Source organism: Rhinichthys klamathensis, unplaced genomic scaffold (genome assembly GCF_029890125.1).
Source record: "Rhinichthys klamathensis goyatoka isolate OS25496 unplaced genomic scaffold, OSU_Roscu_1.1 h1tg000059l_1, whole genome shotgun sequence".
In the NCBI taxonomy this organism is placed as follows: domain Eukaryota; kingdom Metazoa; phylum Chordata; class Actinopteri; order Cypriniformes; family Leuciscidae; genus Rhinichthys; species Rhinichthys klamathensis.
Window position 1 is genome coordinate 2,220,853 of NW_026606604.1, and position 13,535 is coordinate 2,234,387.

General features: G+C 37.3%; 1 protein-coding gene across 6 annotated transcripts in view; it reads right to left on the reverse strand.

Moving 5' to 3' along the window:
* Positions 1-13,535, reverse strand: part of atp8a2 (ATPase phospholipid transporting 8A2) — a 57,491-nt gene that overhangs the window by 27,558 nt on the left and 16,398 nt on the right. For 5 of the 6 annotated variants that reach the window (XM_056248906.1, XM_056248905.1, XM_056248909.1 and 2 more), the window contains 22 exons: positions 10,892-10,991; positions 10,140-10,238; positions 9,945-9,990; positions 9,604-9,644; positions 9,253-9,326; positions 9,005-9,074; positions 8,028-8,155; positions 7,826-7,937; positions 7,028-7,196; positions 6,775-6,902; positions 6,286-6,363; positions 6,109-6,197; positions 5,915-5,959; positions 5,717-5,792; positions 5,503-5,608; positions 4,937-5,019; positions 4,797-4,846; positions 4,632-4,701; positions 4,162-4,246; positions 3,935-4,074; positions 2,628-2,766; positions 1,804-1,868 (listed from right to left, as the gene is read on the reverse strand). In XM_056248906.1, the coding sequence (XP_056104881.1) occupies positions 1,804-1,868; positions 2,628-2,766; positions 3,935-4,074; positions 4,162-4,246; positions 4,632-4,701; positions 4,797-4,846; positions 4,937-5,019; positions 5,503-5,608; positions 5,717-5,792; positions 5,915-5,959; positions 6,109-6,197; positions 6,286-6,363; positions 6,775-6,902; positions 7,028-7,196; positions 7,826-7,937; positions 8,028-8,155; positions 9,005-9,074; positions 9,253-9,326; positions 9,604-9,644; positions 9,945-9,990; positions 10,140-10,238; positions 10,892-10,991 (1,993 nt within the window). Of the gene's footprint in view, positions 1-1,803; positions 1,869-2,627; positions 2,767-3,934; positions 4,075-4,161; positions 4,247-4,631; positions 4,702-4,796; positions 4,847-4,936; positions 5,020-5,502; positions 5,609-5,716; positions 5,793-5,914; positions 5,960-6,108; positions 6,198-6,285; positions 6,364-6,774; positions 6,903-7,027; positions 7,197-7,825; positions 7,938-8,027; positions 8,156-9,004; positions 9,075-9,252; positions 9,327-9,603; positions 9,645-9,944; positions 9,991-10,139; positions 10,239-10,891; positions 10,992-13,535 lie in introns of those variants that run through there. The other variant, XM_056248910.1, reaches the window with a different exon arrangement.

Sequence of the window (13,535 nt, forward strand, 5' to 3'; positions counted from 1 at the left end):
GCATCACGATTTCCACAAACACATTTAGCAGGACTGTTTTCAACATTGATAACAATAAGAAATGTTTTCAAGCAGCAAATCAACATATTAGAATGATTTCTAAAGGATCACGTGACACTGAAGACGTGACACTAATGATGCTGACAGCTATTTCACTGTATTATTTTAATATACTATAATACAATATTTAATATAATTACAAAATTTTATTCCACTACTTATTTATGATCAAATAAATGCAGCCTTACAGTTACTTTTTTTAAATTACATACAACATTCGGCACTTGTGCAAACTCATGCTTCTCATCTGAAAACGGATATGAGTTTAAAATAAGCAATTTGATGCTAGGGGTAACAATACCCTTCAGCCATAATTATAATTTACAATTATAGCATGGCCTCTTAAAGCCTCAATCCAACAACAACTAAACCGACTCATCTGAACATACTGTTTTCATTTTACAAACAAAATGACTGGAAACAAAAAGAGCCAAAAATCTGCCAACTGTATTTTTTACAAACCGTTATCAGAGTTTCTTAACAAGGGGGGAATATTAAACACATAACAGTCATCCTGTTTCTTCCTGAGAGCTTTTGTTTCCAGATCTCTGCTCAGTCAGTGTGTGTATGTGTATGTGTGTGAGTGATGCTCTGCTGTCTGGCCGACTGTTCTCAGAGATCTGAGACTTTACAAGCTCCCTAGTATGACTATCTTTGCCTGGAAGTAATTAGCCTTGTGTGTGAGAAAAAATAGAGGAGCGGAATATTTGTCCTACAACAGAGTAGTTGGAAAAAATAAGGAAAACATTATCAAAGAGATTGATAGCTAAAATTGATAGCTATTATAATTCACCTTTTAAAACTAGAATCATAAGCATTCGTTAAAGCATTCTTTCTTTAAAATCCACCTTGGGGACAGAAATGTTCTTCTAATTCAAAATTCACCTGTGTGTGCTATTCAGCTTTTTCTCATGTGCTTAATGAGTGTGTCCATTGCTCCGTCCCAAATAGTTTTCGAAATTAGAATTAGTGTGTCCCAAATCATAGTATGTTGAAATGAGTATTCCAAAGATATACGGATGGTCTACTTTTTCCAGTTAGAATCCCGAAGTGCAGATCCCTGCACACTCTAACGGCTAATTTTGCCCACAACCCGTTGCGCGTTGGACAAGGATTCGATTAGAACTACAAACAAGAATAAAAAGTGTTAAAAAGCTACAAACATGACGGATGTGCGAGTCCGACGGTTAAGGGGTTATAAAGGGGTTTGAGTGATTCATTATCAGTATCTAACCTGACGAAAAGTTATCCACATTATATTTAATATGCAACAGCATGTCATAATAATACCTGGTCATTAACTTTCAAATGCATCATTATGCAAATTGCAAACACACAAGGAGAGTTCTCCGCATGAGAACTACCACATTTCTCTCAAAAACGGTAGGAAAATAGATGATATTTTAACTGTGACAAGATGATTGACAGGGCAGTTTAAACTGTGACAGCATGCACATAACTATGTCCCAAAGCTTGCCTACTCTTCTGTTACACACTCAAAAGTACGTAACTTTTCCTTCACAAAAACAGCACATACTTTTAGGGCATAATATAAGTAGGTGAATTGGGACGCAGCACATATGATCCATCATGGCTTTCATCATGTACAGGTGAAGGTAATTAAAGTGTCTGGTGTCATCATTGAGAACAAGAACAAGAGACACACACTTTCCTCACCCGTCCACACCCAACGTCCTCCAGAGACAACACACACACATATATACATACACAATATGTACTTACATCCAGGGAATCTTCATTGACGATGATGAGGGACATGCCATGTGACACCAGCTTACAGGAGTAACCTGAGGCACAGAGGAGAGTTACAGTAGAGGCGTTACACAAAGCCACACATACACACCCCAACAACAACTTAACCTCTTTGTATATCTGTCATTACCCACTAATGCTTGTCTGCTGTCCAGTGCTTTATCTCCAGTCTCACACAATTTATTTTGAGCTGACTGTCTGCAGCGCCTGCCTGACTGCCTATCTGACCTTCCTTCCACATCTCCATTAATCTGGGAGTCTGTTTGTGGGTTTTCAATCAGTGTCTGTTTGATATTGTATTCTGTTATATGTGTGTATTTATATATACGTATATATATATATATATATATATATATACGTATAGTCAATTACACACATGTAATATGTCAATTACACAAATGTAATATATTAAAAAGAAAAGCTTATTTTCAAGCTTGTTTTAGTTTAAAAAAGGTGTCTTTAAGTCTTCCATGCTGAGCTTAAACCAGCCTAAGGTGGTTTGCTTGTCTGGTTTAAGTGGTTTAACTGGTCTTCCTGTCCAGCTGACAAGTGCGCAAATCTCTTATAAAACCAGCAAAACAGACCCAGCACTTAAACACAGATTTTTTTGTATAGGACAAATGTGACGTTTTGAAGTTGATTTAACCAGGAGAGTGACAACATTAAGTGTAACTGGGACATGAGTTTACATTTGATATATATATATATATATATATATATATATAAATAAAAACCAATGACTTTGCCTCCTCATTTCAGAACACCACTGGTGTATATCCATGTATGACACACACCGATATTGATGGCCGTCTCCTGCTTGTCTCCAGTCAGAACCCAGATCTTGATGTCAGCCTTCATGAGTGTTGCTATGGTTTCCGGGACTCCCGCTTGCAGCCGGTCTTCTATCGCAGTGGCACCCAACAACAGCAAGTTCTGCGTGACACAGAGATGAAAGAAAACAATTGAAAGAGGAAGATGGAAGAAGAAAAGAGATTTTTTTCGAGATATTGCTCGAGTTCTATGGGATTTTTAAATTCGTTTTATTCTCCACAGGCAAAAATCCTGAGTCTGATTTCTTAGAAAAGTAATAGCACACAACATTTTTTGAACCTTTCTACTAAATAAAGCCAGGTAACACAACACACCTCAACACCTTCTCACCACCACTCAATCTGCTCTCTTTTAATCCTCTTCATCTTTTACCATATCTTATCCAATTCTTCCTATTTTCTCTTTTCCTCCATGTATGTGTATGTAAGGGAATATTTGTGGAGTGTTTAGTGTATTTCTGTGTGTGTGCAGAGGTAACACAGCAGTGTTGTTGACTCTGGTTTTATGGGGCTTTTGGCAGACCGGTGCAGGTAATTATACTCACTGTGGTATACCAACCCCTCCTCAGACTACTAATCTGGGCCAGAGCCCTGAAAAGCACACAAAACCCAACAAACTGGATTTTCACTGCTCTATATAACAGCGTCTGTGTCCTGGGGCTTAGATCTCTGATCAGTAAGTTCGAAGTTTTGCAATACTGTGTAATCTGGCCTGATGGGGAGTCAGTGAGTTAATAGCTTGTAGCAGTTAATGAGAGAACAACAGAGCACCACCTTTTGCACAATATGAGTTCACAGCTGTGAAAATGTAATGTTACGGTGCCACCTGTTGACCAATCAAAGCACTGCAGCTGAAGCACACCAATATACAATCTCAGTATCAGACTCTTATCTATCTATCTATCTATCTATCTATCTATCTATCTATCTATCTATCTATCTATCTATCTATCACCATTTCAGTTGTATCCGACTCTTGGTGATTCTATGGCCATCTCTTGCCATATGCGAGAGACAGTCCATGAATTTTCTTGCCAATTAATCCTAGCAAATATACAAGATATCCTTTCACAGTTTTGCTCAGTTCTGTCTAAGAGGTCTGATTTCAGATATACATCGTGTGTAACAAAATGTGGTTCATCTATGTGAACCAGTCCTGTAGTAACATGTCTGGATTGGTGAGAGTAAACACGCACTATCTCTCAAACAATCCCCTGATCAAATATAATAGCTATTCTCTAGTGATAAGCATAGCATAATAAATGATGCACCTTCTCTATGAGTTCGTAGCATTCCTCCAGTTTCTGTGCCCTGTCCTTTAGCACAGTACTGATACGATTGTACTCCTTCAGCCATTCCTGATATGCCCCCTCCTCAAGGTCCACATACGCAAAACAAAGTGTCCGCAGCCCTGCGCATGCAAACAAACACAAACCAAAGTTAATCCAAAGAGAAGATAAACTGTGACAAACAATGACAGGCTTGAGAAACTCTTCACCTTCTGTGGCAAACTGCTCCAGATGGGCCAAAGTTAGGTCCTTATACTGTGACGTCTCATTCAGACGCTCAAAAATCACATTGTCCTGTAATACATGCATAGCATCATTACATTGCTATGACTTGTGTGCCATATAATCCTATCCATATTGAGTATAAGCTTTAACATCATAAGGAATGATGAATTATGTGAAACTAACAAAATATTAATGTGTATGTACTGTAAACACTCCCATTCAAATGTTTGGGGTCATTAATATTGTTTTTCAAGAAATCAAAACTTTTATTCTGTAAGGATGCATTCAATTAGTCTAAAGTGACAGTAAAGACATTTATAATGTCAATTATTTTAATATTTTTTTTTTTATCATATAAAGGCAGTCTTGACAAAAAATCTTACTGACCCCAAACTTTTGAACATTACTGTACATTCTGTCTCCACGCTAATTATGTGGTTTATGAAACACTCACCGCTCCCTTGCAATAAAGTCGAAGTTTGCCTGTAGGTGTTCTGACAATCACTGACATCCGTTTGCGATTGCTGCAAAAACAAAAAAGACACATGCATTGAAACACAACAATTATGTTTGTGATGTTGTATGTGTGATGGTGTGAGAGTTCACAGCTGTTTCCTACCTGGAAAATTCTAGTACATTAAGAAGCTCATATGTCTGCTCTTTTTCTCTCTGAGAAACAAACACAAGAAAAGCACAAATTAAATACAAAAACATACAGTTTGAGTTCTCATTATTAATGGCAAGAAAACACACACTAACCGCCTCTATGATGACTGAATGTGGTGTTCGTGCAGTAAAAACAAAGCCCAGACTCTTGGCACCTTTAACCAGCGCTCCTTCATCTGAAAACACAAGATTATGGAAACATCAGTCAAAAGTCACCAAGGCTGGATTTATTTGATGACAAAAGCACAGTAAAAACAGTATGATTCCAATCTAAAATAACTGATTTCTATTATATTTTTAAATGTAATTAATTCCTGTGTTGGCAAAGCTGAATTTTCAGCATCATTACTTCAGTCTTCAGTGTCACATAATCCTTCAGAAATCATTCTAATATGCTGATTTGCTGCTAAAGAAACATTCTTATTATTATCAATGTTGACAACAGTTGTGCTGCTTAAGATATTTATGGAAACCATGATACACCTCATGTTGAATTATTAGTGCAATTTTGTTTTGTGACAATGTTCTGTCTGTGTCAATAATTTTTTTTAATTATATGAAACCGGTTTTAAGCGTGAGAATTAAGTGGTTAACTACTACATCAAGCTGAAGGAAAAGCTTTAAATACCAATCAGAAACCAAAAAGAATATTGTGGTACCTGGTGAGGAAGCCTGGTAGATAAGTTGGTCTCCTTCTCGCTCAGGAACAACAGTATGACAAACAGCCATCATGGTCAAAAAGTCACAAATCTGGGGGCATGTGGGCTATAGAGAAGGAGAAAAGGGCAGATTTGAACTATTAACATACATGATATCCAAGAAACTGTGTTTTAATATCCAAGGTATAGTAGAGAACAGCTAAAAAGCTCTTACGTGGTTCTTCTCAATGTTCTGGATAAGAGCAGGATCATCAAACTCAGTAGAATTATGACTTGTAGAGGGAAGGTGACTGCAAAAAGACAGACAGAAATAAGATGTAATGGACAACATAATTTCATAATGCACATTATCCTCTTAGACTTGCGTAATATTTGCCAGGGTACAGGACAGATAGATTCGGCAGCATCTGACCTGAAGTCCTCCATGGATCGATCGCATTCCAGGTCTGGGAAGTGCCTGGAGACAGCATTATAGATCAGTGGCCACTCATACAAATATAAACAAAAAGTAACAGATCAATGCACCCTAATAGAGCCAGAACGATGCAAAGCACAAGGATAATGTGAGTGTATTGATGTATTAAAGCAAAAGAACACCACACTTACCCGTATGTAATTCCAGCGATGGTGCACTTCTTAAAGTGCATGATGTTGCAGGTGAGAGTGCCAGTCTTATCTGAAAATAGATATTTTACCTGAAAAAGAAAAAGACAGTGAATGAGGCGTATTGGAGTCAAGGTAGATTAACATCTGTAAAAGTTAATAAGAAGAGCTTCTCCTCACTTGGCCTAGTTCTTCATTCAGATTGGATGTTCGGGCCATAGCGGGAGTGTCTGTCTCTGCATAATACATCTCAACATCCTGTAAATACGCATGAAGAACAAAGCATTTATTCATAACGGTTGAAATTCTTAGGATTCAGTTTGAACCATAGTTCTCTGCTCATGGTTTTGGTACCGTTTGAAAAATGCTGTATTTTAACATTGAGTGATGCAAAAAATAACTCTAGAGAGGAGCATTTTGATAAATATATGTCACTGTATTACATATTCATTCTATTTTTTACTTATTAGTGATGTATTCATTGTTTAGTGTATGTTTGAATAAATCTGTCATGAAAACGAGTTATTACTGTTTATTATCGTTTAAATGTTTAAATTTCACCAATCCCACCATCATACATTTTCCGTTTCGGCCCAGAGTTTTCATTTTGCTGCATCACTAGTGATCAGTTGATCCCAATGTAATTGGTGATATTAAGTCTTATTTTACCCAATTAATGAAGAGAGCCTGTGTGAATTTGACCACTTCTAGAGTAACCAGTAGGCTGATTGGAATCAAGTTGTTATAGAGGATGATGAAGGTCAGCAGATTGTACCAGAAGTTCAGGGAGATGTCACCTGGATAGACAATGACATAAGCTTATTTTATATATCAAAAGCATTTATTTAGGGCTAGTATGTGGCAATAAATATTCTAAATCCACATCTAAAAGGGCAAAGTAGGTTTCACTGTGTATATTTACCTGCACGGGAAAGGTACCAGCAAGCCTTATCCGTGTGCTGTTCGTTCCATATGGCGGCCCCGATGGAGCTGATCAGCGCCATGACCAGGAGAATCCCGAACAGAACCAGGATCTGCATGTTTGTCACACGCTCCACATTAGAGCGTTTCAGTGGAGCTTTAGTGGAATTCTGCAGGATGGAAACATTATATTAATGCTATATACACTACCGGTCAGTAAAAATAATCTTTAATTAATTTGAATTTTAATAATAATAAATGCAGCCTATTATAGATGTAAAGTCTCTAATGCTCACCATGTTTTAATCTACACAATTATTAAAATAGTCTATAATCTATACAAGTTAAAAAAAGTACTGTCAGTGTAAATGACTGCAATACCATAACACTCTGATAATTTACATAGCATTTCCTTCAAATAATTCTTTTTTTTCCTGTTACAATTTTTTTTAAAGAAAACTCCATTACTCATTTGTTATAATCCCAAAAAGTTATTTTACTATTATTTATATACCATTGCTGTATTTATTAATATTTTAGAAATACTTATTAGAAATTTTGAAATAATAAATTAGTAATTTTTATGTGCTTTTGTCTTTTTTAATATATATTTCTGTTTAGTTTTTATATTTATTTCAGTTTTAGTTTTAGCAATTTTATTACTTCAACTTATTTTATATCAGTTAGTTGCCAAGGCAACATTTTTTTAATTTTGTTTGTTTTTCATCTGATTTATATTTTATTTTATTTCAGTTTTAGTTAACAGTAGCAACACATCCAGCATTTTGAGATCACTTACCTGCATGAGTTTAGAATCATGTCCAGTGTAGACTACAATTCCCACAACCCACTGCGTGTTCCTGAGCTGGGCGCCTCGTAACAGCACCTGGTCCGGCCCAAGTGGAACTGGGCTGTAATTCAAGCACATGGTCACTGAGTGAAGTGTGTTTATGTGTGTTATATTTTAAATTCACTCTATTTCAAGTAGTGAACTGGCATACTTGAGGTTGTCTAAGCGCAGTGTTCCAGTGAAGTCGTACAAGTGTCTGTTTGGCCCCTCACATTCAAGACGACCAGCCAAAGCTACCAGTTCCTCCAGAGACTGAAAACTAGCTGTGAGTGAGAGACCCTGGAACACAAGTAACAAAAAACAAGTATGTTCAGAGCTCCAGACTAACATTTGAGAGCCACAAAGTTTGTGACTTTTCCTACCTCATACTTTAGTACAAAAAAGTCAAACTTCGACAAAAATTACTTCTTGATGATTTGGTATTTTATAATAGTAATTTCATAATATCTAAATATAAACTCAAAAGCAAAACATGTGGGGGGAAAAAAAAACCTTTTTGGTAACCTTTTTAAATAAAAGTGTTTGTTTGCCACCAATCTTTGAAGGATGAATTTTTTGGTAACCACATTAAAAATAACATTTAAATTGGATAATATTTAGAGCTTCGAAGTGCTGGAAAAAGTGTGAAGCACTTTAATGTCCTTTAAAAGTGCTTGAATTTTACTCTCAAAAGGTTGTACAAACCCTGAAATGAATAATGTAAAAAAAGCCGACTGTTTCTGCCACAATACCATGGTTACGGTTAGTGCTACTACATTAAATCCATGGTGAATGCTGGTGATTTGTGGAGTGAAAAGCCTTCCATCACTTGTCCGTTCATGTAGTCGTGCTATATCGTCTTGTAGTAACGGTATCACATAATCGTCAATTATTTGTCCGTGCTGATAAACAAGTCTGTGCAGCTCAAACAAGAGGTTTCGTTCTGCTTTCGTTTCTCATATGCAACAGAAATGGCAGCTCTTATCAATTGAGAAACGTGGTGGTGGCACCAGTGTGACCTCTAACTAAATTTAGTTGGACCGACAGGAAAAAAGGTTGCAAAAAGCGCCCATTTGGTCGCAGTATGGAGCCCTGATGCTACACTCTTAGAGCACATTATACAAAACACACGACTTTTATAACATGTACCTGTCGGATCTTTAGGTTGGTCTCGCCATCTAAGTTGGATGTTTCAGTATAGCACATCGCCTGAGGCTCACTGTGAGAAAAACAGCCGCAGATTTTGAACACAAACCAGCACAACACAAATATAAACACAATATTTCATTGAAACATATTCCCAAAATCCCAATTACAACTTATTTTTCACAGCTATAAATCACATTACAGGACGACAAACTCCACGGATACACACACAAATACACTGCGGTGCTGACCTGGAGGACACTATGACCATGTCAGCCGGGAGATGCTGGCCATTGGTCACCTTGACTATGTCTCCCACTGCCACCTAGTGGGCAGGTGCAGCATTGCAACAGCATGAGGAGGGAGAAAATGAGATTAAGAAATAGATCGCAGTGCTTGGAAACAAAGAAAAGAGGAGCAACAAACAGCAGGATATAACAAAATGAGGAGAAAGTTTTTTTTTTTTAAACAGCAGTGAGAGGTGAACTGAAAAAAGCAGGTGTTACCAAAACATAAATGAAAGCATCATTGACCGAAAGGAGGGAGATACAAAAGGAGTAGAATAAGAAAAAAGATGCAGAAAGAGACAAAGACAGGGTTACCTGCTTCCATATGATGGTCTGCCATGCTCCATTACGCAGAACTAGAAAACAAGGACATCATCAGAAAAATTCTCCTCATGAATATATAAACCATATATAAAATTCATATACAGGTATATAACACACAACTAGAAATTTACCATGACTGCAATGATTAGCACTAAACCCATAACTTGAGAGGCCAAATATAGTATTTCAAAATATATAAAATGTTACATAACAAAGCACATTTTCTGGGGCATTGTTACTTGAAGTTACTTGTTACTTCAAGTGGCATTTTTACTCTGATTTGCCTTAGTTCATTTTAACCCAGTTACACAGATATGATTGTAACACTCAACCTGTTGTCTTCTTCTTGTTCACCGTATTGTCTGCTTTATGTCTTTTCTGTGAGAACACAACACGTGACATATCATCAGCATTGTTCATACAAAATTTCAACTGAATTTCAAAGACAGTGCACTTATCCAGTGTTGTCAAAACAAGGTTTGGACAGTTTAATGTCAATGCAGCGCTCCATTCAGCAGAATACTCACATAATCCTCAATGATCTCCTTGATCCCAGCCACTGTCAGAATAAAGATAAGGGGCACCAGCGTTGTGTAGCGACCCGTTGGGGAGACATCAGGGATTTGCTGCATTTGAAAATGTACACAGATAAACATAAAATGAGATACTTTACTCTGGTGGTACAACAACATGCTTTGGGAAAGTCCCATTTAAAATGAAAAAGATAAGGTAGCAAAAACAGAATCTTAATCTGTATGGCTTCACAAGATCTGGAATATAGTGTACAAGTTGTATGGACTACTCTTATTGATAGTTATGGTCCTTTTAGAAGCTTTAGTCATCTCCCATTGTTACGAGTATATTATCAAAATATCTTAATTTGTGTTCATACAGGTTTGAATGACATGACTGAGCCTTGGAAAGCACTGTATTGAGTAAACAACCTGACACAAAGAAGAAACCTTTTAGCTATTTAGCCTTTTTGCTCACTCTTTTTAATGCAATACTGGCCTATCTAGTTGGATCACGTGGCAGTGGTTATTGAGAGTGGATAGTGACTCATAGTGGATGAGAGTGAAATAGTGGACCACTTCCAAAAATGGATATAATACACAAATGGACATGTTGGCAAATCTAAAAGTCTATGGTCAGCATAAGCAGTACAGTATGGTTCCTCAGATGGATATCCCTTTTGAAAGCAACACATTTTGTACTTTGAGGTCCTCAAAACAAAGAAGATGCAGTTCATACAGTTGTCTGAGCATCCCAAGTGTCATACCTGCATAAGAGCGATGAAGAGGAAGAAGGCATTAGCCGCTCGCCTGATCTGTTCGTACAAGAACCGTGGCAGGAAGGTAAGGATCCCGTATTTAGCCGTGCTATAGAGGGAGAAAAGGGAAAATCGATGTGTTTAAAAGCAATCTATCAGCTTTAAACTATTTTAAAACATCTATATATACAACCAGGGCCATAAGAGCACAAATTTAGGATTAGCTCTACTCAGGCTTCTATTTAAAAAAAAAAAAAAAGCACTCGTAAGTGTTTTGATACAAGCCAGGATCCATATGCTTTCACAAACATCTGACAGTTCATTGCTCACTGCATTAAATTTAGATAAACAATCCCAAAATAAGTGTTTGCGCTGTTAGGATGGATGTTTCTCGGCATGTCTGTCAATTATCTGTATTGATCAAACCCCTAAGTAGCTCTTAAATAGCTGATTGCGGCAGTAAATGTTTTACAGTCATTAAAATAGCTGTTAAAAATCCCTAAAAATAACCTCCAGGACTACAAATTTGCCTCCGTCCCAAGGCTGCCCATCTAAATCTAAACAGGACTCAGGAGTCAGTATTTGTTTGTGTGGGTGTTTTATATCCGCATCTGGAGGCAATATTGTGTAAATCAAATCGTAAGCATGTTTCTAAAATACAGCATGTGTTCTTGTGCTAGCGTGGTCCTCTTTGTAAACATGACACCCTACTGGGCTCATCGGCAATGAGTTCACAGCCTAACACACCCAGTGTAACCCACACTAGGCATCAAACAGCAGCTCTGTAGCTGACCTGGAAGTACGACAGGCTATCGTTGACATCAAAGAGTGGCTGAAACCATTCATATGATCCCCTTCATTAACATTCAGCGGTCCAATCACACACACAGAAACCCAAACCGGCGTCGCCATAATGTGTAGTACCTGGGGTTACCCTAAAAGACTGATATGGATGATTGCTCTGCTGGATTTGTTGATCTGGTTACTTTGTGATTGACAGGTGACCAATTGATGCCAATGCAATGGGAAGCAGAAACCAGTTGGTAAATAAAACATGAAGATTAAGGCATAAGATAATTCTTATTAAAATTTCCACTGCTCCAGTCAGAGAGGCATTATGCTGAGAAACTGATGAGCCGAAAAGGTCAGAGCTCCATCTGAACTGAAATTAGCCAATGACAAAAGAGCTACGGATTTCTAGGCCCGCCTTGATGTTGTTGCAGGAACCAAAGAGCCTTTTAGAGCAGAATCGAATCTTTAGAATATACTGGTGGATCGATGAAGTGTGTGTGGGTGAGTGTTTTCGGGACTGAAAGGTTGATTTTGTATGAGCTACCATTTTATGGCACTAATATGAAAGTGATCTGGGATCCAAATCTATCAGGCTTTTGTTACAAGTATTGACCTATCATTTTCAGAACACAATCATATACATAAAGATTCAAAAAGTGCCATTTTGTCATCAGCAGAATTTCACATTTCAAACTGATATAATAGCCATCCAACAGATAAAGAAACACTCAAGTCTTTAGAGGACTTGGGCACTTTGGAGACCAAAAGACTTTTTGTTCAGGAACTGCAGATGAACTCTAGCCAAGCACGGCCCGGAACATGACCTTGGTGTACTCACAGGAAATCTCTGATGGAGTACTTCACTTAATGGAAGCTATTCAGATGTCGCGTTCAATGCGTACTTGCATACATTTAGCATGGAATTTCCCTGAGGGAAAACCTTCACTTGATTAAAGCAGTTTTTGTAATCAATCTCATAGCATTAGAGGTTAATAAGATGATCTTTATGTTGGACCATAAAGTGTTGGAACAGCGGTGTTGGTGGTGAGGCATTAAATACAATGCGCTTAATTTAATAATTCATTCAAGAATAACAGGAAAAAACAAAAAGTTGAGAGTTACTGCGAAATACAGGAAAAAAGGGAGGAGTGACTGGCTGATCACACTGTCAATGGGTTATTGCCCCTCTTTGAAGTGCGCAAATCTTTCAGAATGAGTCAAACTGGTGAAAATGGGCAGGCTAAACAACTTAATCACTCTGATACCATCACTTCAGGTCATGTTCAAATCAAAATGAGCTTGAAATTACTTGAAAACACTAAATGAACTGCGAACGAGCTGCTTTTTGAAGGGAAAGAAATTAAGGAGCAGTTCTAGCCAACATCAACACACTATTGTTTACTGAGAATCTGACATCTTTAATTTTGTATAGCTTTAATTTATTTGATAATAAAAGATATACAAATTTGAATGGGGAATTTCTGTATCTCCCCTCTGGATGGAGGCTAAGAGTTGCTGGCTACAGGACCACAAGATTTAAAAACAGTTTTATACCAGCGGCAATCACTATGCTAAACAAACAGTAGATTTATCTGCACAAAACACATAAGCAACCTGGTCATGTACTGTACTTGGTCCTCCTTTTTTCATTTTTATGTATTATTACTTGCTGTTTTTATATGTTTTAATGTTTTGTATGTTGAATGCTATGTTGTGGTCAAGGATGTCCATGCCTCTCAGACTGTAAAACTAGTTTACCTACGGGTACCAATAAAGTAACCTAACCTAAAATCTTAGTTTATTATTTGAGTTATTTTTGAAGCAACGCAAAATATCGCATATTATTTTTATTTTTTGTGTG